General features: G+C 45.5%; 1 protein-coding gene across 1 annotated transcript in view; it reads right to left on the bottom strand.

Moving 5' to 3' along the window:
- Ark2c (arkadia (RNF111) C-terminal like ring finger ubiquitin ligase 2C) overlaps positions 1-24,380 on the bottom strand; it is a 104,885-nt gene that overhangs the window by 8,165 nt on the left and 72,340 nt on the right. The window contains exons 2-3 of the mRNA XM_052155824.1: positions 14,546-14,861; positions 5,310-5,420 (exon numbers count right to left, since the gene is read on the bottom strand). Coding sequence (XP_052011784.1) covers positions 5,310-5,420; positions 14,546-14,861 — 427 coding nt within the window. The remainder of the gene's footprint in view (positions 1-5,309; positions 5,421-14,545; positions 14,862-24,380) is intronic.

Genomic DNA, 24,380 nt, shown 5'->3' with positions numbered 1-24,380 from the left:
TAAAATAAACCCAAGATTAAAGCAAGAGGGCCCTCAGATAGGTACACATCATCATGGATTCTCATTGAAATGAAGCAGTCAAGAGAGAAGGAGCTAGCAGTAAGGAGGGGTGGACCTGCCAAGCACTAAGTCTGAACTCTGCAACAAAGGCTTTTCAAAATGAAGATGAAATAAAGTCTTTTCAGATGAGCAAAGGCTGAGCTGAGGCCAGCCATATGTGAAAAGACAAAGGCAGAGTGGCAAACGGAAGAAAAATGATGCCAGGTAAAAACTTAGATTCCGGCAAAGGAGCAGAGGGGAACTGGCGGCCAGTGAGACATGCAGATTATTACTGGTCAGTGGAGGAAAGGCACACAGAGAAACCAGAAGATTCTGTCAGAACCAGAAGCAGGAACACTACTAATGTGCATCAGCGTCATGGCAGAAGAGGCTCCCCAGCAGTGCTGGGTAATGCGCATGCCAGTAACTGTTACTACAAAAAGATATGGAAGCCCAGAAATACATTTAATTAAGTGTGGGCTGAGATGATGCTGAGTAAAATCATCCTCTGTGAGGGACGTCAGGGGACCAGCTCCTGACCCGGAAGACACATCAGGGGACCAGCTCCTGACCCGGAAAACTAGAGACAAGAAGGACAACCAAGCCAGCAGCTGAACTTCAGAACAGCCAAATAATTGATGACTTTTCCAGAGTGAAGTTTCTCAGCAAACATATGAAAACGGAATTATTAAATTACTTGCCATCATTTTACATCTTCCAAAGAAATAAAAGACCCAGACAGAGATCATCAATTGATGGCAACATAATAGAAGGACAGACAACTACACAGTGTACTTTCAGGTAGAAAGACACAGTGGTGTCTGCTAAGAAATTAGGGAGGAAGAGATATGGGGAGGGAGAAGGATAGAGGGGGGCAGAGAGGGACAAAGGGGGAAAGAGAGGGAGAGAGAACTGGGGACTTTTAGGGTTTCTTAAGACGGGGTCTTACTCTGTAGCCCAGGATGGAAGAGAACTCACAATCCTCCTGCCTCATCATCCTCCAAAATGTTAGGACTGTAGGTATGACCTGCCACAGTTCCACTTTTGAGAACTATGTCAAGTGACGTCATCAGGATGTAACAGCAAAATATAGATAAGGGGAACTCTACAGGAGGAGCAGACTAGTTTCTTAGTGAGATTATTTGTATACACATACAGAAAGACAGACAGAGAGAGACAGAGAGACAGACAGAAAGAGACACAGAGAGAGACAGAGATTAAAGCCATTTTTGCTTCCAGCCATGGTTTTAGGTAGCAGAGAGCCTTTGTCCTTTACTGTAAGCTACTGAGAATATATACAATATCTGCTCTCAGATGCTACATGAACCATACAGAGCTGCGAGCCAGGTGACCCTTCAACTCACTGCCTTGCCTGAGAAGGTGCAACTGAGCCAGAGATACACACTGGTCCTTTAGCAGAGGCAGGTGTACCTCTGAACTCGCTGGCTTACTTCAGGAGTCTCACTGCAGGGGAGCTGAGGTCTCTGACATTCCTGGTGCAGTGTTCTGAAGAGCAGAAAGCAGCATCAGATGAGAACTCTGCACACCCCCTTGAGTGTTTGCTGAATAGCAAGTTCTGTGTGTGTAGAGCAGTGGTTCTCAATTTGTGGGTCCAGACCCTTTTGGGGGTCAAATGACCCTTTCACAGGGGTCACCTGAGACCATTGGAAAACACACACATTTACATTACAGCTCATAACAGTAGCAGAATTACAATTATGAAGCAGCAACAAAATAATTTTATGGGGGTTACCACAGCATGAGGTTCCCACATTAGGAAGGCGGAGAACTGCTGGTGTATCATGACATCGCACAGGGTGAGCAAAAAGCACCTGTGGAAATAGTGAGTGGTTCCCAAAAGTCAGACTGAGAAACATTTGAATTCTGTGTTTGAGAATGAGACTTCTAGTTGACCACTGAGGGCATTCAGAAGACTCCAGAATGATCTTTTAAAGCTGGCCTGTAAGCTCTATTAAGGCAGATCTAGAGTACTTGCTGATTTGGGGATGCTTGAGATCTACTGCAAGGAGACTTAACAAACTTGCAAAGCCTCAAGTGCATCCGCGAGTGCTGTGTGCCAGAACAAGGGTTTTGTCGTATGAATTTACTAAACAGCATAACCCCTAGAAACAGTCTATAAGCATCATTCCTTCTCCCCACAGATACGTGTAGTCTTCGCCCCCATCAAGGAAACTTCTCTTTACACACATCGACAGAAAACCACAATCATTCAAATGAAATGTAGTGTTGGGGAGGCCAGTCCCCGTGGATGCATCTACAAAGCCAGAGCCTGGATAATTCTGTATCAGACTTGCTCCCGAAGACAGTTTCCTGAGGAAGCCATCACATCCCTTTCTCCCACTGTCCCGTGACAGCCAAGTTTGGGGGTTCACAGACTAAGTGAGAGATGTGTTTTAGAGATTTCCTGTGCCCCTCCTGCACACACATGACCCGTCTCCTTTGTGTACGAACATCAAGCTCAAGTTCATTTCCGATGACCTGGTCTTGTTGCTATGCAGTGTCTCGTGTTCTTCCCAGCAACCTGTCTCTCAAAGTGCCAGCGTCTTTCTTGGGTGATTCTAGACTCTGAAGCCCTTGGGACTTGATCGAAACAGGGCTGCCTCCGAGAAAGAACAGCAGGAGGCCCCCACAATCCATGACACTTTATCTGGAGGGCCCATGTGCCTGCAAAACTGTCCTTAGGGGGAGTTGGGCACAGTTCATCCTGGGAGTCAGAGTTGGCACTGAACTGAATCGTAGACCATGACAACAAGGTCTGTGGCTCAATTCAGGGCCAGGTTTTAGGCGTGGGCAGGGAAGGGGCTATCTGAGACTTACTTATCTCCCAAGCCTGATGCTCCTGTTCACCCTTAGGCCAGGACTCCTGCTTGGAGAACTGATTAGGGAAGGTATGATATCCCAAAGTAAGATCAGGATAGCTTTAAACTTAGGGTTGAGCCAGGCCTGAAGCCAAAGCCTTACAATGACCCAGAACAGAATCCAATGGCTTCTGATGGTATAAAGAAAAGAACGGGATGGGTGGTAGCTATTGCAGACAGACCCTTCCCTCCCAGGAGCTCCTGCAGAGGGTAAGAGGAGCCTCTCCTACAGCTATTGCCTAATTACCAGGCCATCTCCTTCAGGTAAGCATGCTCCATAGAGGAAGAAGGGGATCCAGTTAGCATGAGTAGACAGACAGACAGATAATAGATAGACAGATAGATAGATAGATAGATAATTGATAGATATGATAGATATGATTGATTGATAGATGATAGATACATAGATATATAGATATATACATAGATATATAGAAACATTGATAGATACATAGATAGATACATAGATATAGATGATAGGCATGATTAATAGATGATAGATACATAGATACATAGATAGATACATAGATACATAGATATAGATACATAGATAGATACATAGATACATAGATATATAGATACATAGATACATAGATATATAGATACATAGATACATAGATATATAGATACATAGATACATAGATAGATATAGATGATAGGCATGATTAATAGATGATAGATAGATGATAGGTAGGGAGGTAGATAGATGATAGATATGATATGATTGATTGATTGATTGATTGATAGATGATAGATAGATACATAGATGCATAGATAGATAGATATCCATAGATTGACAGATAGATACATAGATAGATAGATAGATAGATAGATAGATAGATAGATGATAGGTAGGTAGGTAGATAGATGATAGATAGATAGATAGATAGATAGATAGATAGATAGATAGATAGACAGACAGGCAGATAGACAGGCAGATAGAAATATAAATAAACAAACAAACAAACCACCCAAACCCTTCTTGCCCCTGGGCCCACTCTTGCTGAAGCAGAGCTCTTTACAAGAGAGAAGAACCTATTGCCCAGTGGGGCGAGACAAGCAGAATGACCCCTGGGAGGGTACGAACAGGACTGCAAAATGTGGGCCAACCTCCCAGACCCTCATTCCTCATGTTCCTCAGGGCAGCAGAGAATGGGACCCCTGGGGATGCAGAAAGTTTGGAACAAGAGAGCAGGCCAGGCCTGGATGAAAAGGAAAGCCACAGACAGGGCTGATGCACCACATGGCTCCTGACCCCTCTGTCAGCCCTCTATCCCATATATGTTGTGGGACCCTGTATTTGTGTTCCCATCACCCAGCTGTATACAAGGGCTCTGAGTGATCGGTGTGTGCCGAATTAAATCAAATTGATTTCACTTGACTGCTGAGGGACAGGATTTAATCCAGACTGCAATTAAATCTTCCTAATTTGAATCTGCTAATTAGGAAAAAGCCGGGCCAAATTTGGCAGTAGTGTGATTTATCTTTGAAGAGATTGTTCAGTTGAACAGAGAGCACCCGAGAATGCTCAGAAGACGGGAGACGGCAGAGAATGCTCACGACCACGCTCTCTCTGGCGTCCAGGAGCACAGAATGCAGTCAGCCAGCAAGAACCATGCTGTGTATGATTCTCAGCTCTCGTGGAAGGAGCCTCTAGTGCCACCCTGACCGAACCAGCTTTCCTGATCCAAGGTGTGGAAGATGATGCAGCTTTTAAAAAGTTGTCCCTCCTTTTCCCTGAGGAATATTCTCCCCCAACCCCAACTATCTGAAGTCCCTGGATGGGCTGCAGAGTCCTGAAAGTATAGGCCATGGAGAGGCTCCCTAGGGCACCTGCCTCTAAGGCACAGCATCCTCTACTTCCTCCTTTGCTTCTATCCACAGTCCTAAGCTTACCTCAGACCTCAGTCCAAGTCACGCTCTCTGTAATGCCTTTCTTACATGCTCTGTCATTTCTCTGTGGATCTTCCCTCCACCTTCTCCAGGAAGCCTTCCCTGACCACCCTAGCATCTCTGAATTCTTCTCCCAAGCTGTCCTCTAGAGTCCACTGGTTTATAGCACTACTGAACTTAGGAAACACTTCACATGCTGTCTCCCTTCCTTCTGGCAGGACCATAAACACTGAGCTCCAGTCTTGGCACAGAATAGTGCCCAGTTCCACTGAGCAAATTCCTGTATCCAGACCCTGTGGGGGGATGAAGTAGACGCCAAAGCTGAGTGCACGGAGGACGAACCTGCATCATTCCAAAGTAATGCAAACCAGAAACTACACGGATCTGGTAAGATCTGCCCCCTCTTTACCTCCCTCCTACCCTCCCCTCTCCCCCGTACCCTCCCCTTTTCCTCCCTCCCTTCCCCCCTCCCGTGCTCCCCAGCATCTGGAGACTCACCAGTCAGTGCCCTCAGCCAGATACCGGGGCTGAGGTGTCTGCAGTTGGTGGCCAAAGTCAAAGCTGGGGTGAAGGCGGTGGGGGTGGACAGACACTCGATCCTGACTCCGCCTGCACAGAAAGCAAGGACGGCCTGTGTGTCAAGAGCAGCCTGAGCCAGCTGCTCCCAGGAGCTTCCGAGTGATACCCAGTCCAGCTACCGCGGATGCCCCACTCTGCAATCCTTCATAAAATTTGGACTTCCCAAACACCAAGCAATGTCCCAGAAACTGCTTCCCTGAATTTGTTCATCCACCACCGCCAGGCTCCTCTCTCCATCACACTCTTCTTAGTTTTCAAGGCCCAGGTCAGAGTTAGCCTCCTCCAGGAAGGCCTCCCTGAACACACTACGTCATGGCAGCCTTTTTCCTTGGCTTCTCATCAGCCTGTCCCAGCCACCCCACCTGACCTCTGGTCAGGGATCCATCTATCACTGAGTCCAGCATTGCTGAGTTCTCCCAAGTACGCTTAGGAGTCCCTGAAGCTCTTTTCAGGTGCTTGAAAGGAAAAAACTATTTCCCTTTTCACCCTTTACTGTCATGAAGGCAAAGAGTAGAACTTTCCAGAAACTTTGTGACATAGGACTCTTCAAGATCTAGTACAGAAGCAGACATGAGGACATAGAGAAGGTCCGTTAAGCTATGTGCCACAGAGACTTGCAAATATATTTTGAGTGGTTCTCACTAAATTGGTACAGAATCCTTTTTCATATGACTATTTTATAGCCCTGAGAACCCACAGGCCACTGCAGCCAGGGAAACAGAGAAGCTAACTGAAGAGCTTCACCTGTCCATCCTCTCTCCATCCTCAATCCCCCAGTCTCACCCCCAGCTCTGTAGCAGTCCATCTGCTGTGGTCTCATTCCCAGGGGAATTAACCAGATCCTGGTAGAACACCCTGCTTTCCTCCCTCCTGTAGACCCCCTGAGCACCGCTCCATCCATTCCTAAGGGTCAGCTCACTATACCTAGAAACACATTTTACCCGGAACCCCCCAGTGACCATTACTATCAAGATCCAAGAAGACTCTCCTACCTGGCAACACACTCACCTAAGAACTAGAGAGGAAACAGAAACCAAGGAACAAAACACCCATTCACCAAAGACAAGACCAGGTATCAGCCCTAGAATTACAATCTTCCCAGACCCAACATAAAAACCCAATCAGTAACAACAGGACAGTGTCTCTCCACTGGAGCTCACAAGCCTGCCATAAAAGACCCTAAGAAATGTAGCACAGCCAGAGAACAAGGAAAAGACCTTTAAAATCGCCTGTATGAATATGGCAGAACTCCTCGAAGAGGAGATGAATGAATCCTTTAAGGAAATCTATGAAAACACAAACAAACAGTAGAAGGAAAGAAAAAACCATTCAAGACCTAGAAGTAGAAATAGAATCAATAAAGAAAACCCAAACTGAGGGGAATCTGAAAGTGAAAAACTTAGAAAATTAAACAGGAACCTCAGAGGCAAGTCTCAGCAACAGAATATTAAGAGACAAAGACAGAAACTCAGGCATTGAAGACACAATAGAAGAAATGGGTACCTCAGTCACAGAAAATGCTAAATAAAAAAAAAAATCCTGGCACAAAACAACCAGAAAATCTAGGACACTATGAAAAGATCAAATCTAAGAATAACAGATTTGTTGTCATTGATATCCAGATTTAATCTGTGGTGGTCAGATAAGATGTAGGGTATTATTTGAATTTTCTTGTATCTGCTGAAACTTGCTTTGTGTCCAATACGTGGTATGTCTTAGAGACAGTTCCATGAGGTGCAGAGAAGAAGGTATATTCTTTTGTGTTTGGGTGAAATGTTTTGTAAAAATTTGCTAGGTCCATTGGTTTATAATGGGTGTTGGTTCCAGCGTTTCTGCTTACTTTTTGTCTGTTTGACCTGTTTATTGGTATTAAAAATACCAATATTTTGGGGGAATAGAATGAGAAGAAATAATAGGAAAAAGAAACCCAGGTCAAAGGCACAGAAAATAATTTCAACAAAATCGTAGAAGAAAATGTCCCTAACCTAACTAAGGAGGGGCCTATCAAGGGACAAGAAGCTTACAGAATACCAAATAGACTGGACCAGATAAGAAATGTTCTTTGACACATGACAATCAAAACACTAAACATAAAGCACAAAGAAAGAACATTTAAAACTACAAAGGGAAAAAAGACCAAGTAACATATAAATGCAGACCTATTAGAATTACACCTGACTTCTCCATGGGGACTTTAAAATCTAAAAGGGCCTCTTTGGATGTCCTACAGGCTCTAAGAGACCACAGATGCCAGCCCAGATTTTTATACCCAGCAAAACTTTCATTCACCATAAATGGAGAAAATAAGACATTACTGATAAAACTAAATTTAAGCAATATCTGTCTACAAATCCAGCTCTATAGAAGGAGCTAGAAAAAAAAAAGAAGAAGAAGAAGGAGCTAGAAGGTAAACTCCAACCTAAAGAAGTTAACTACATTCAAGAAAACACAAGGAATGAATAACACCAGACCAAAAAAATCAAAGAGAGAAAATACACACACACACACACACACACACACACACACACTGCCCCCATGTATATACCACCACCACAACAAAATAGCAGGAATCATTAAGTGTTATTGATATATTTCACCATCAATGGTTTCAGTTCCAAGTAAAAACACAGACTGACAGAATAGGTGTAAACAGGATCCATCCTTCTGCTGCATCCAAGAAACACACTTAAACATCAAGAATAGACCTCACCTCGAAATGAGAAGCAAGCTAGTATACCTATTTTAATGTCTGACAAAATAGACTTCAAACCAAAACTAACCAGGAGAGATAGAAAAGGATACTACATACTTATGAAAGAAAAGCTTCACCAAAAGGACATTCCAATTCTTAACATCTGTACTCCAAACAAAGGGGCATCCAAGTTCATAACAGAAACACTATTACAGCCTAAGTCACATACTGACCCTCATGTACCAATATTGGGAGATTTTTAATACCAATAAACAGGTCAAACAGACAAAAAGTAAGCAGAAACGCTGGAACCAACAGACATTATAAACCAATGGACCTAGCAAACTATTACAAAACATTTCACCCAAACACAAAAGATATGCCTTCTCTGCACCTCATGGAACTGTCTCTAAGACATACAACATATTGGACACAAAGCAAGTTTCAGCAGATACAAGAAAATTCAAATAACACCCTAAATCTTATCTGACCACCACAGATTAAATCTGGATATCAACAACAAAAACAACAGAAAACTCAAAAGCTCATAAAAACTGAACAACTCACTCTTGAAAGGAAAAATGGGTCAAGACAGACATTAAAAAAATTAAGCTGAGCAGGGCAGGTGGTGGTGCACGCCTGTAATCCCAGCACTCTGGGAGGCAGAGGCAGGCGGATTTCTGAGTTGGAGGCCAACCTGGTCTACAGAGTGAGTTCCAGGACAGCCAGGGCTATACAGAGAAACCCTGTCTTAAAAAAACCAAATCCAAAAAACAACAACAACAACAAAAAAAAAAAAAAAGAAAGAAAGAAAGAAAAGAAAGAAAGAAAGAAAGAAAGAAAGAAAGAAAGAAAGAAAGAAAGAAAGAAAGAAAGAAAGAAAGAAAGAAAGAAAGAAAGAAAGAAAGAAAGAAAGGAAAAAAGAAAAAAATTAAGTGGACATAAGGACACAGTCCTTTAATCCCAACACTCAGGACATAGAGGCAGGTGGATCTCTGTGAGTTCAAGGCCAGCCTGGTCTACAAAGGGAATTCCACAACAGCCAAAGACAAAAGACCCTATCTCAAAAAAAGAAGGAGAAAGAGGAGGAGAAGGAAAAAAGGGAGAAAAAAATTAATGACTTACTAGAACCAGATGGAAATGAATATGCACCATACACAAATTTATGGGACATGATGGATTCAGGAGGTCCTGAGAGGCAAGTAAGGTCACAGAACTGTGTGCCTGCATCAAAGAGAAATCCCACCAATAATTTAACAGCTCACCAGAAAGCTCTAGAACAAAAAGAGGAAATCATACCCAAAACAAGTAGATGGCAAGAAATAATCAAAACTGGGGCTGAAATCAATAAAGTAGAAACAAACAAACAAACAAAAAACAGAACCTAAAGAATCAATGAAACAAAGAGTTGTTTCCTTATGAAGATCATTAAGATTGACAAACCCTTATCCAAACTAACTAAAAGGTAGAAAGAATATCCAAATTTACAAAATTAGAAAGGAAAGAAAGAAAGAAAGAAAGAGAGAGAGAGAGAGAGAGAGAGAGAGAGAGAGAGAGAGAGAGAGAGAAGAGAGGGAGGGAGGGAGAAATGGAAGGAAGGAAGAAGGAAGGAAAGGAAGGGAGGAAGGAAGGAGGAAGGAGGGAGGGAGGAAGGAAGGAAGGAAGGAAGGACATAGCAATAAACACTGAGTAAATCCAGAGAATCATAGAGATATACTTTTAAAAACCTGTACTCCACCAAATTTGAAAATCTAAAAGAAGTGGATAATTTTCTGACTAGATACCAGTTATCAAGGTTAAGTCAAGACCAAATAAGCAATTTAAACCTATAACCCCAAATGAAATAGAATAAATAGTTAAAACTCTACCAACCCAAGACAGATCAGGGCCAGATGGTTTTAACACCAGACTTCTACCAGACTTTCAAAGAAGAGTTACTACCAATACTCCTCAAATTACTGCATAAAATAGAAGCAGAAGGAACACTGCCAAATTTGTTTTACAAGACCACAATTATCCTGATACCAAACCGCATAAACACCCAACAAAGAAAGAGCATTATAGACCAATTTCTCTTATGAACATAAATGCAAAATTTTTTCAATAAAATACTTGCAAATTGAATCCAAGAATCCAGCAAAAAGATCATCCACCATAATCAAGTAGGCTTCATCCCAGAGATGCAGGGATGGTTCAACATACAAAAATAAATGTAATCCACCATATAGACAAACTGACAAGAAAAACAAAAACAAAAACACATGATCATCTCATTAGATAAACAAAGGGCCTTTGAAAAATCCAGTATGCTTCATGATAAAAGAGAGGTTAGAGATACAAAGGGCATACTTCAACATAATAAAGGCAGTGTACAGCAGTCCACAGCCAACATCAACATAATTAGAGAAAAAAAACTCAAATCAGTTCCATTAAAATTGGACACAAGACAAGATTGTCCATTCTCTCCATACCTATTCAATATAGTACTTAAAATCTTGGCTTGAACAATGAGACAACTGAAGGAGATCAAGGGGATACAAACAGGAAAAAAAGAAGTTCAAGTGTCTTTATTTTCAGATGATATGATACAAGTGACCCTAAAACTCTATCGGGAAGCCCCTACGGTTGATAAACACTTTTGGCAAAGTAGCTAGATATAAAATCAGTTCAAAGAAATCAGTAACCTTCCTCTACACAAATGTCAGACTGAGAAAGAAATCAAGGAAACAACACCTTCTACAGTAGCCTCAAATAATAGAAAGTATCTCGTGGTAACTCTAACCAAGCTTGTGTGATTAAGCAAACCAACAAAATCTCTTTAGAACATTGAAGAAAGAAACTGAAGATGATATCAGAAGATAGAATGATCTCCCATGCTCATGGATCAGTAGGACTAACATAGTAAAAATGACCCTCCTACCAAAAGCAATCTATAGATCCAAAATTCCAACACAATTCTTCACAGATCTTGAAAGAACAATTTTTAGCTTCATATGTAAATACAAAAACCCAGAACAGCAGAAACAATCCTGGATAATAAAGAACTTCAGGAGGTATAACTATCTCCGATTTCAAGTTGTACTACAGAGCTATGGTAATTTAAAACAGTATAATACTGGTACAAAAATAGGCACATTGATCAAAGGAATCAAATTGAAGACCCAGTCATAAATCCATACACCTAGGGACACCTGATTTTGTTTTGCTTTGTTTTGTTTTGTTTTGTTTTGTTTTATAAAGAAGCCAGAAATTCACACTAGAACGAAAGACAGCACTGTCAACAAATGGTGCTGGTCAAACTGGATGGCTGCATGTAGAATGCACACAGATCCATATTTATCACCCTGCCCAAACCTCAACTGCAAGTGGATTAAGGACCTCATCCTAAAACCAGATACACTGAACCTGACAGAAGAGACAATAGAGAACAGACTTGAACTTGTTGACACAAGAAAAGACTTCCTGAACACAACACCAATGGCTCAGGCACTAAGATCAACCATTAATAAGAGGAACCTCAGGAAACTGAAAAGCTTCTATGCAGCAAAGGATACCATCATTTGGACAAAACAGCAGCCTACAGAATGGAAAAAGTGTTTTGATCTTTTTAACTGTACATTCAATTGAAGGCTAATATCCAAAATAGGTAAACAGTTCAACAAACTAGGTATCAAGAAAACAAACGACCCAATTAAAAATGGGTCTAAGTAGAAGATTTTCAAAAAAGGAAACCCAATGACTGAGAAACACTTAAAAAAAAATGTCCAACATCTTTAGACATCAGGGAAATGCAAATCAAAACTACTTAGAGATTTCATCTGACACCTGTCAGAAAAGCTAAGATCAACAAGACAAGAGACAACTCATGCCAGCAAGGATGTGGAGTAAGGGGAATACTCTTCCATTGCCAGTGGGAAGGCAAATTTGTACAGCCACTGTGGAAATCAGTGTGGTGGTTCCTCAGGAAGCTGGGAATGGATCTACCTCAAGACCCATCTATATGATGTGGGCATGTTTTCAAAGGATGCTCCATCCTTCCACAAAGATACTTTTTTAATCATGTTCATAGCCAGAACTTGAAAACAATATAGATGTCCCTCAACAGAAGAATGAATAAAGAAAAAGTGGTTTGTTTACACAATGGAGTATTACTCAGCAGTTAAAAATAATGAAACCATGGAATTTGCAGATAAATGAGTAGAAGTAGAAAAATCATCCTAGGGTAGGTATCTCAGACCCAGAAAGACAGACATGGTATATATCTGCTTATACATGGGTATTAGCTATTAAGACAATGATAACTACGCTACAATCCATAGAGACATAGAGAGTAGGTATGGTGTAAGGGTCTGGGGGAGGTGGGGGCAGATAGATCTCATTAGGAAGGATGAATAGTTACTTACAGATGGCGGGCAGGGGGCTGAACTGTAGGATCAAGTGAAGAGGGAGTAAGTAACAAGGAGGGAAAATAAACACCTAACCCGCGGGTCATTTGAGGAGTAGTATGGAAACTTAATACAGTAAAAGTGTCTTAAAATACATACATATATGAAAGAAATCTAAATGAAATTGCCAAATAATGGAGGAGACAGACACACCCCCCTCCCCCAGTTGGCCATCTCTTGTCACCAAATGAAGTTTTCAATACCAGGACTGAGTTACATATAATTGAGTTGTTGGCCAAAGTGAATCCCCCAAACAACCCAGGCTGTTCTAAGACCACAGGTTGCTCTCTATAAGCTGACAGCAAGGCCCATTGCTGAAGACAGCACCCACACAACTCACTGAACACGTATGAGTTCAGCTGGTGCCTGCGTCGAGCCTTCATCCTTACATTCTAGTGTCTTTGGTACAGGGAGATACTCTGCACACTACCAAAAGAGAAATGTCAGCGCCACCCCAGCCACAAACCCTCTGATTTACAGTGCTCTCCTGCCTGTCAGATCTGTTAGTGCAATGGCGGCGCAAAGCTTGTAAGAGAAACTAACCAATCTCTGATTTAAGTTCCACTCTGCGAGATGGAGTGGAGCCGACAGCCAGCCCTGCTTGGGTGAGAACGAGGAACCTGAGACTAGATAGCCCTGGGATCCAGAGTAAACTAAAATACTACTGTTCTAAAAACAAAACAAAACAACTCAGCAATAAAATGACTCCTAATAACATTCTGCGGTATTTACAGATGGGTGCTTTGCTCGGTCAGCATCCGAGAAGTGTCCCCCCTCCCCCCCAATCCCCCCCCCCCCCCGCAGCAGATCAGGATTGATACAGAGGCATGCATGATGCCTTATGCAGGTGGGGCGGGACCAGACCTTAGAATGCGCAGCTCTGTGGAATGTGTCCATCAAACCCCTCCCCTCGAGCACAGGGGACCCCTTGGAAGAGGGAAGTGTAAGAGGCGGGGGGCCTGGGGGATACCGGGAGAACAAGGTCCTCTAAGTCAACGGAGCAAAGTTCCCATGAACTCAGAGACACTGAGGCAGCACACAGACGCCTGTGCAGATCTGCACCAGGGCCTCTGTGCATATGTTATGACTCCCAATTTAATGCTTTTATGGGATTCCTGAGTGGGAACCAGTGGGAACTCTGACTCTTGTGCCTTCTCTTGGACTCTTCTCCTGCTGTTGGTTTGTTTTGTCTAATTCCAACTGTTTTTGTTGTTTTACCATATTTTATTATATCATATTAGTATCAACCCTTAGAAGCCTGTTACAGAAAGGGGGTGGATCCCCGATAGGAGGAGAGATGAGGAGGAACTGGGAGTAGAGGGAAGGGAGACCTTAATCAGGATATATTATGTGAGAGAAAATTCTGTTTTCACTAAAGTGAAAAGAATTGATAATTAAAAAGAACACTTAAAAAATTTACCATGCCGTATCTATCGTTATTTTTAATGAATAGATACTTCAAATTTTCTAACATGGTAGACTCATATTCTTTGTAGTCATTATTTTTTCAGTGTGAAAAAGTCCCTGAAACCCAGAAGGCTGAGAAACTCCCAGGGGTGCTTGTCCATTTTTTCTTTACAGTTGAGGCTCAGAGGAAGATAGTGACTTGCTATGCCAGAAGATTTGATTGCGGCTATTTTATCAAGTTACGTGGGCAGACAGCCACAGTCTCCAACTCTAGCCTCCAGAGCTGGAACCAGTCATTTCCTTTGGTATTCTGGTATGGTATGGGGAAAACCAGAACCAGGCCACCAAGAGAGCAGGAGGGGATTTGTGAGATCTCCCACTCCACAAAAGTCCACCGTAAGCATCACTGGCCACTGCTTACCCAACCCCTGACCCTGAATCTGGGTGATGTGAGGGGCCATGCTAGGGTCTGACCTGAAACCAATGCAGATACCAGAGGCAAAAGCCATCCCCTGAAGAACCCACTTTGTGACTAAGGCCAATCTTGGTTGAAAGAAGCCCCGCCCAGTCCTGCCCCATCCTGCCCCCTTCTCTGCCCGGCTCCTGCCGACCTGGGGTGCGAGACGAGCCTGCGGTGCTGAGCTTCCAGGAGCTGCTGCTGCAGCAGGTATTGCTGGTGCAGGGCCTGAGGTAGGAAGGAGGGACCTGTGACGTCCTGGAACTGCAGGGTGGGCAGCGGGGTCAGCGACTGGTGCAGCGTGCCACTGTGCTGGTGGGCCGGGGCCATGTGGGCGCTGAGGCCCGGCTGTGACTGCACGGGGTGGGCCAGCGGGAAGTCCGGGGCTAGCTGCTGCGGCTGTGGGGGGCCCAGGTGGAAGTGGCGGCAGGAGGTAGCGTGAGGATGCTGAGACCTTTGAAAGGGGGCACCTGTAAAGACAAAAGACAGAGATCTCGGTGAGGACCTGCAAAGGGCTCTGCTAACTGAGCAGGGTCCCCACCCCTGGACAACCTGGACCTTTGTAACACAGCTAGCTGATCTACAGCTTTACCCCCCATGTGCCACCGTCGTTAATGCTCCATAAAGGTTCTCTGTGTGTTAGCAGAGGAAGTGCTTGCTTTAATGTACAGAGAAGCAAAGACCCCCTAAAGCCAGCCTGGCCTTCTTGAATTAGACTCCTCCCATTCAATTTCTAAAGTGTTGGTGCTGGGTCGGAAGGAGGGACCTTAAAGAAAATTGTGCATAAAGTTTAGGGTGACCTAGACAAGCCCTGAACTTTATGGAGGAAGCTCTATTCCAGCATCAGCAGCTAGAAATTGTGTTACCGTTTTAAGCAGGAAAGGGTCACACAGAAATGACCTTTTAAAATATCAATCAGGCCCAGCGTTGCTAGCAAAGGCCTTTAATCCCAGCACTCCGGAGGCAGGTGGATCTCTGTGAGTTCAACACCAGCCTGGTCTGTATATCAAGTCCCAAGACAGCCATGGCTATATAGGGGGATCTCATCTCAAAAGAAGGTGGGGGGGGGTGTTAAAATAAAAATTGTTAATAAAAAAATAAAATACCAATCCATTTATTGTAAGATTAGAATTTAAAGCAAACAAATCCAGGTATAAGCTGAATGCCAGCCTTCTTTAACGAAGGCTCCAGTGTTTTGTGACTAGAATTGAGCAGGATTACAAAGCTTTGCAAGAGGCCCTGATGGACAGTCCGGCCTCAGAGGAGTCCTCCTGTGAGGTAGGCAGCCGGCTTGGAGCTGCAGAAAGAAACCCACGGACATGAGAATGAAGAGATAAGACAAGGCCTGGGGGACAGGAGTGAGACAAGTTTGGAGAGCAGATGGGGGAATGCGCAAAGCTGAGAAATCAGAAACCCAGCACCTACCAAAGGGTCAGTTAACAAACAGTGGATGGGTCACGCCAGGAGTGGGGGCGGGGTGGGGGGATGGAGGACAGGAGGGTCGGGAATGGGGGCAGCAGCTACTTGGGAAGGCAGAAGACAGTATGGGATCAAGAAAACAGAGAATGTGCTACACCCATCCTCCCAGAAAGGTCTCAGTGCATGCGGGAGGGGACGCCAGGCGCAGAAAGCAGGGGCATAGAGAAAGCAAGCAGGGTCAGGAGAAAGTTTGTGGCACGTCGAGACCTCTGCTTTCATGTGTCACTAGGTATGTGGCATTGCTCTGCATTCAGCACAGGTACACTGGACTGGAAACAGGAGTTGGGGGAGGGGGAATGCATCTTCAAAGAAAGCCATTGTTCCCACAGGTTCACGTGGTTCAGAACACCCCAATGAGGGGCTGGAGAGGTGGCTCAGCGGTTAAGAGCACCTACTACTGCTCTTCCAGAGGTTCTGAGTTCAATTCCCAACAACCACATGGTGGCTTACAACCATCTGTAATGTGATCCAAGGCCCTCTTCTGGTGCTATCTAAAGAAAGCTACAGTGTACTCACTCGTATACATAAAATAAATAAATCTTAAAAAAAAAAAAAAAAACAAAAACCAGAACACTCCAATGAAATGTATAGCTTCCTGGGGCTGGACAGATAGCTCAGTGGTTAAGAACACAGCTGCTCTTCCTGGCACCCACATGACAGCTTGCAACTGTCTGTAACTCCAGTTCCTGGGGATCTGACACCCTCCCACAGACATACATTCAGGCAAAACACCAATGCACATAAAATGAAAATAAATACATTTAAGAAAATATGTAGGTCCCACTGTATCCTAAAGCCCATATTTGGAAAGCTATATCTATATCTCTATATGTGCATAGAGCTTCTAAACCTATAATGACTTAATCAGGCAACCCAATGATGACCAGTTGTTTTTGTTTTTTTTCTTGAAGAAAGGTAAAAGGGAACAGGGAAAACATACTTTTATATGAGAAGGAAAAAAAAAACCCTGAGAAAGAAAACCAACAAAATAGGAGACCATACTCTAAAGAGCTGCAGTGTTCCCAAGCACACAGCTGCTCAGGACTCCAGACAGTTCTGGGAATCTGAAAGGTTGTCTGGAGGAGAGGAGACTGGGAAATGGTGTTTGAAGGCAGTTTACACATCGACAGAGACTTTGGGAAGAGTCTAAATACTGTAAGAAACAAAGCAGCCCTAAAGGGACGGGGACCATCACCAGGGAAATAAAAAGTAGTGTGAGTTAGTGTAACTATTACACAGAACTTGGCTCAACACTAAACAGTGTGTACCAACCATAACACAAATAATAAGCTGTATTAAGACAAAAAAATCGTCTGAAGAACATAAGCAAGGGCCAGGAATTTTAAAATCAACAAATAGCAATCCAATGGCTTCATCTAAAATCTGCATAATAATGTCCATGACTCAGGGAAACTGCCTAGTTCCAAACCCAAACATAGAATCCTAGCACGGTGGGGTGTCTGACTCTGGAGGGTCGTAGGGCAGAGAGTAGCAACTTCGTGGCTAAAGTCATCTCATACTGAGGTTTGTAAATGGCACACACCTCCTCGACTTTTGTAATGGACATATTTGGAAAGCAAAACGAAAATAAAAATAATGTCTGCCTGAGTCCAAGTCAGAGTCTATTTATGTGAAACTTCAATTCCCAGGAGGATTTGGGTAAGTCAGGTCCCTCTCAGCCTTGTGAAGAGTGTCACAGTTCCCAAAACTGGAGCCTGAGAAGGCAGAAGACACCAGTCTCCCCTTTCCAAGTCCCCATCCTGTCATCATACACAACAAAAGAAGAGGAGCAATTCAGCAAGACAGGGGTGGGAGAGGGGTGGGGAAGGGTGGGGAGGGGAGAGGGGACACAAAGGCATGAAAAGGAAAGAAAACCCTGCACAGGAGCAAAAGTCAGGTGGGACCACACGGGAAAGAAATGGAGATTGTGTGTGTGTGTGTGTGTGTGTTTTTAAAGGATATCGATGAGACTAAAGCCAACTCTGCCATAAAATTATGTGAGACCCACACAGGTAGTTTTAACTTTCCGCACCTATAGCAGGTAAAACTCACTTTAAATATATGTAAGAGCATGCCTAAAATGCTCTTTTAACGTGTATTCAGTATCAGAATGCTCTCATACAAGTGTCCATGGTCAGCCGTGGTTTTGCCCTTCTGACGCTTTCCACGTGGTGTATTTATTCTGGGGTACATGGCTCCCCTGGGGAGAGTGCAGCTAGCAGGAAGAGGTCAACACCATCCACAGAGCACAGCCTTCCGGCCTTTCCCACAAGGCCTTCCCTCAGATGGGATGAAGAGCCCTTCCCCTCCTACCTGTGAAACACAAATGCTGGCACTAAAGCTTCATACTTCCCGGTCTCCCTAAATCCTGAATGGTGTGGGTGCTTAGCAAATGTCTGGGCGTCTGCCTGGTTACAGGAGGAAATGGTGGGGGCAGGGCACAGGGGCTGGGGTCGACTAAACTTGAACTGGCTTAAAATTGACCGAGACAGAGAGGAGTAAGGAGCCCCGATGAGCCCTGGGTTTTACAAGGGCTGGACAGACACAGCGTCTTCTGCCTCTGCCCTGCTGGAGCCTCTCTGGCTGCCAGGAGCAGCCCTACTGTCCCCTCAGACCCTCCTGCTCCATGAGAGAGGTTCACTCTCCTGCACCTCTAGCTGTGAAAGGGAATGCAGATGCTCACAACCAGACTCAGCAGCAGAGGGCCATAGACCAAAGCAAGTTCTGCCTGCAGTCACCTCTGTTCCCTAGGAGTTCTGGGCCCTCACCGTCCACACTGAAGCACAGAAGCTGGGAACAGCAGAACTCAGCCCTGTGCCATGTCGTCTTTGTAAACAGCTGCCCTGTTCAGTCTCCAAAACCAACAGTGAAACTCGGGGGAATCTGGAGTCTTTGACAAGCCAAGAGCCAGTGATATCTGAACAACCGTGACATCTCCAAGCCTCCCCCCAACCCGCCCTTTAGTCATCTACCCGCATTTTTTCCCATTAGAGTCATTCTGTCCCATTAAAAAATAATTTCCAGATGTCCCTGATTATTCTATGCATTTATCATATTTCCCCAGGGTTAAAATGCCACCAACTGAAAGATTCATCACAAGCTATATAACATTTTCAGTGAGTGGGGAAATAAACAAAATAAATCCCACCATATTAAATAAACACATCAATTATAAGGCACAAATTACTATCAGAAAGCGGGAAATGTGTGTCTTAGGAGTCTGGAAATTGATGCTGACAATTACCACCTCTTGAGGCTTGGCCAGGAGCAGTGCTTGACAGTAGGGGACTGGGCACAAGAGATGCAGGTGCTTGGCAGAGGCTGGGCAGCCCAGGGTAGCCCTGCACAGCTGGGACCAGGGCAGCTCTGCACAGCTGGGACCAGGGCAGTCCACAGGTGTGTGGCTCACCTGCAGCCCACCTGCTGCACCTGGGACACAAGACAGGTGCTCCACAAATGCCTAGGAACTGGGTGCCTCGTGCCTCTCAGGCAAGGAGCCCAAAGGATCCCGGCAGGAGAAGGGGTAGATCTGAGGGCTGGAGCATGCACACCGTGGGGTCAGGGGGAAGAAAAGGGAGACTTAGAAAATACAGGGCAGAGGACTGTGGGAAGGGAAACTGAGATAACAGTAACCACATCTCAAGTCTAAATGCTTTACTGGTTTGCATAGGACACGCCCTTCAGAGTGAATGACAGATGGAGATTTCAAAGTCTCCTTTTAAAAGCCAGGAAAAGACAGGGCAGAGCCACAGAAGCCAGGACTCCAGGCCAGCAATGAAAGAGGCTGTGGCCTGAATGCCTGTACGTTCAAATCCCAACCCCCAGTGGGGTTGGATTAGGAAGTAGGACCTTTGGGAGGTGATTAGCTCTCATAAAGGAATTAATGTCTTTAGAACAGAGACACCCTCCCGCCCCCAGAGCTAGCTGGCCCCTTCACTGTGTAAAGACACAGCTGGAAGGCACCATCTATGAAAATACAAGTGCTTGCCAGACACTGTGTCTGCTAGCATCTTGAACTTCCAGAGTCCAGAACCGTGAGCAACAAATGTTTATTTTTTTATAAGTTACCCATTTTATGGCATTTTGTTTGAGGAGTCCAAGGAGTTCTGCATGAGGCCGCCCACGGAGGACAATTGTGTCAGTCCATCCTTACTGTCAACTTGATGCGCCTAAGAATCACCATGTAAATAACTCTCTAGACACAAATTGGCTTAATTGAGATGGAAAGACCCACCCTAACTGTGAGTGGTACCATTCTGTGGACTTTGGTCCTAGAATAAAGAAAAAGGAGAGGAGAAACTGGGCGAGCTATTTGTCTCTGTCTCCTGACTGTAAGCAATGTGACCAGCCACCTATTTCATATCACCATGGCTTCCCCTCTGCGTTCAATTGTGAGCCAAAATAACCCTTCCTTCATGAGCTGCATTTGCTTTGTTACAGTAACAAGATGATTTAACCAATACAAGGGTAACGCTGAGACAGGAACAGGAGGCCTAGAGGATACCTTGCTTCCACTGAAGCCTTCTCTGAACTGTGGACGAGGGTGGACTGGTCAGAACCGGGCCTACTGAGAGCAGAGGAGCTAAGTCACCAGAATGCTCAGAAGTCCCAGAAAACCAGCAGAAGTTCCTTAAGGCACGGACAGACAGACAGATAGGCAGACACATTCACACCCATGGACACCTTAGGAACCTAAGATTGTCACAGGCAATCCAGCCATCCTGGACTAGACTTCCCAGACTCCTCCCAAGAATGAGCGAAAGACCCTGGGGGAGGGGTGAGAAGGATGGGAACCAGACCCTGTGGGGCCCTAGGGAAGCTGGCAGCCTGTCCCCTCCTGCTCAGGCAGGTTCTCAGGGTGTCTGGTTTCCTGCTGTCCCTGCTCATTGACCCAGGTCACACCCCACCAGCACTGGGACAGAACAGGGAGCAGGCAGTGGAGTGGAAAGCCAAAGAGACCCCTCCCCAGAGGCACCATGCTCACATGGAAAGGGAACAGGGCCCAGCCTCACTCATAGAACTTTGTGAACTCTTTGTAAAGCTCACATAAGCAGCTCAGAGACCCAGCCCTCTACAGAGCTGATGTCTGTCCACAGAGGCCTCTTGGCAAGTCACTTCCAAGGGCAGCCAGAGCAATCTGGTGTCAGGACTCCATCTAAGAGGTCAGGGCACCTCTCCTCACAGCCACAGCAGATTTCTCTGGGCCTCATTTTGACTTGTGGCCTGGGTATGCTGCTCACAAGGAGCTCCCAAATGAATACCTCCGTAGCTGGTCTCTCATCTCCTTCACTGAAAGGAAGTGAGTATGTGATGGTTTGTATATGCTTGGGCCAGGGAGTGGCACTATTTGTGGCCTTGTTGGAGTAGGTGTGTCACTGTGGGCTTGGGCTTTAATACCCTCATCCTAGCTGCCTGAAAGCTAGTCTTCTCCTAGCAGCCTTCAGATGAAGATGTTCAGATTTTCCTGCACCATGCCTGCTTGGATGCTGCAGTGTTCCTGTGGGGTGGAGCTTAGACAAAACCCAGTGTTGGTTTCTGCGATGGTTTCTGCACTCGCTCGAACGTCCTGTCTGCTCCCTGCATTGCGGCTGCCGCTGCTCGCTGTGCCCACACGTGCGCACCACGGGCACCGCGCCGCGGGATGCAGTGGAACTGTGAACTGCAATGAGACACGCTAGACCAAATAGCTCCACGTGGGCTTTATTTAAGATAGGGAAGGGGTAGCAGGCGGGAAGGAAAGGGGGAAGAGAAAGGAAGAGAGCGAGGAAAGGAGCGCTGCTCAGTTATATACAGGATGTGTGTGTGGGTGTGTGTGTGTGACGTAATTACAGGTAAAGGTGGGCTATGGAATTCTGGGTAAACGGCAGCCGTTGCCTTAGCAACAGACCTATACATTGCTTGTATGGCGTCACAAGCTTTGCAGGCCTCGGGTACCTACAGTTCCCACATTGATGATAATGGACTAAAAGACTTCAGAGGAACCTGTAAGCCAGCCCCAAATCAATGTTGTCCTTAGAAGAGTTGTCTTGGTCATGGTGTCTGTTCATGCAGTAAAACCCTAAGACAGGGTATTTTCAGGGCAAACACCATTTGGCAAATGAACCTTCTTTTTAGAGGCTTAGACTCTATGAGGGACCAGGGAATAAGAGAAGGAGGGAAAGGTAGGCAGGAAAATAAGAAAGAATAAAAACCTTCATCATCGTAGAGACAGAAAGGTTAAGTTACCAGCTGGTAAGGAAATTGATTCCTTATGATATTGTCAAATAGTCCAACTAAATGAGGTCAAGATGGTAAGGCCTTCACTGTAAAGATAAGGAAGGGCCTGGAGTCCATGAAAGTGGGAGTGATGTGTCCTAGGGCTCTCAGGCACTTGACGCTAGACTTGAGATTCACATTCTGCTCTGCCAGGTACAGAATCCTGCCTCCCTCTACAGGATCTGCACACACCCATCCATGTCTACACATTGTTTTCCCAGAAATGGATCCTCCTATGGACCTGGCCACTGAACAGGAATGGCCCTGGTGGCCCTCCCCCTGACCCTTCGATTTGCTGTGCATCTCCCAAGATCCCCTAGAAATGCACCCATTCCTGCCTCAGGAAGTGACTGCGAGCTGGCAAATTATCGACCTCTGGCATCCATGCAGGAAGGTGCAGAGGGGTGGCACATAGAGAGTGCTCAGGCTGTGCTGGTCAACAGCTCCAGGCCCTCTCTCTGGCCTGAGATCAAGGACAAGTCCAAGACCATGACAAAGTGACAGCTTCTCTAGCAAGACAGGTAGTACTGCATCTTCAGAAATCCCCATGGAAAAGGCTTCAAGGCCTTGCCTTTAACAGAGTTTAACTGTTGGAAGGAAGGAAAGAAGGAAAGAAAGAAGGAAGGAAGGAAGGAAGGAAAGAAGGAAGGAAGGAAGGAAGGAAGGAAGGAAGGAAGGAAGGAAGGAAGGAAGGGCAGAAGTTTCTAAAGTGCTGGGAACCATTTAGACTCTTGGTATTTATGAGATGGTCCCTGATGATGGAGTTGTTGTGAGGCCCCTTAAATTACCTGGCATGAGGAACAGATGGAAATCAAGTTGTGGGCAGGGGAGTGGCCACAGTGGTCATCAAAGGGGCAAAGCTCTTCTGACAGAGAGGTTGAAGTCCACATCAGAAGGGCATCATCTTTCAGAAAGTACTTTGTTCCCCCACCCCCACCAGCTCCTGATCACTGAAGATCCCACAGAAGACAGTGGGAGCCAGCAGGGGGTGGCTTTCTGGGCTTTCCACAAGATAATACACTTCTCCTGCAACATCTATCCCCTGCTCCCTTTTGTGTGTGGTGGGTTAACCATAGGTGAAGTTGGGAATGGGTCAGCCCCAACCAAGATGGCCCTGGTGCTGGGGGAGGGAAAGGAACAGAGCAGCAGGGGACACAGTCTGAGGTCCTTGGGGATTAAAGGCCTGGCACATGAACCAGAGTACAAGGAGACGAAAGTTCCTCTTCAAAGCCCCCCACATTGATTCCAGGAGCCCCCTTTTCCTGGGACAATACAGCTTGGAATCCTATTTCCTGTCTTCTCAGTGCATCCTAGGAGACGCTCAGACTTGGACTCCTTGAGATGAGGGAATGTATCCTTTGGGATTCATTCAGAAGTAGATGTTTGGGGAAGTGCCACGGGAAAGAAGAGGAAGGGTACCCTGTGGAGAGTCGTGAATGGCAGCCTGGGAGTCTGGGGTACATTTCTAAGCAACTACTTGACTACAAACCGGGAAAATTGGAGATAGGAAAATGAAAGCGGGTCGTCTGCCCAGAACCCAGATGCCCAGCCGACCACACCTCCTGCTTTCTGTTCCTCTCCAGGTAGCTCTGTGTGGCTATTGTACTGTTCTGATCAGCCCTAAGGGGCCTGTTTCCAGGCTGAGCCTCTCGGGCAACCAGATGTCTGCTTTCCTGCCTCTCCATATTTTGGTTCCCCGTCCAATGGAGGCTTACACAGGAAGTGATATGCCCAAGGGGGTCCTTTATAGCCCAGAGCAGCTTTATGACGCTTCCCCAGGGCCAGTCTTTGATCTCTGATGAAAAGCTCAGCTTCACCCAAGGAGCTGGATTCCAGCTCTCAAAATACTGCAGGGAGGAGGACGGAGCGGATTTGTCCATGGTCTTAGTAATCAGGCAGCAAGCAGGCAGGGCTGGAGTCTTGACTCCATTGATCCCTGGGCATGGAGGGAGGGGGTCTGGAGAGGAGGGTGATCAGGGACAGGATGTAATCACAGAAAAGGAAGCACCTTTTCTCCATTTAAAGTCTTTAGGAGGTCTGCAAGCCCTGGTTCCCTCTATAGACAGAACAGCACAGTTTCTGGATAGCATCTGGAGTCCAACAAAGGTACAGCACGTCAGAACTAGGTCTGCCTCACTCACCCCCATCCCAGCTCCTGGCAACAGATACTAATGCACTAAACCCTCACTAAATGAAGAGAAGAGTGAGGACCTGTGGTGCACGGGTGCGTAGGAAGCAACCCTGGGTTGCAGACT

This window comes from Apodemus sylvaticus, chromosome 13, assembly GCF_947179515.1.
Source record: "Apodemus sylvaticus chromosome 13, mApoSyl1.1, whole genome shotgun sequence".
In the NCBI taxonomy this organism is placed as follows: domain Eukaryota; kingdom Metazoa; phylum Chordata; class Mammalia; order Rodentia; family Muridae; genus Apodemus; species Apodemus sylvaticus.
Note: the sequence above shows the minus strand (reverse complement) of the source record. Positions and strands in the feature narration are given on the sequence as shown.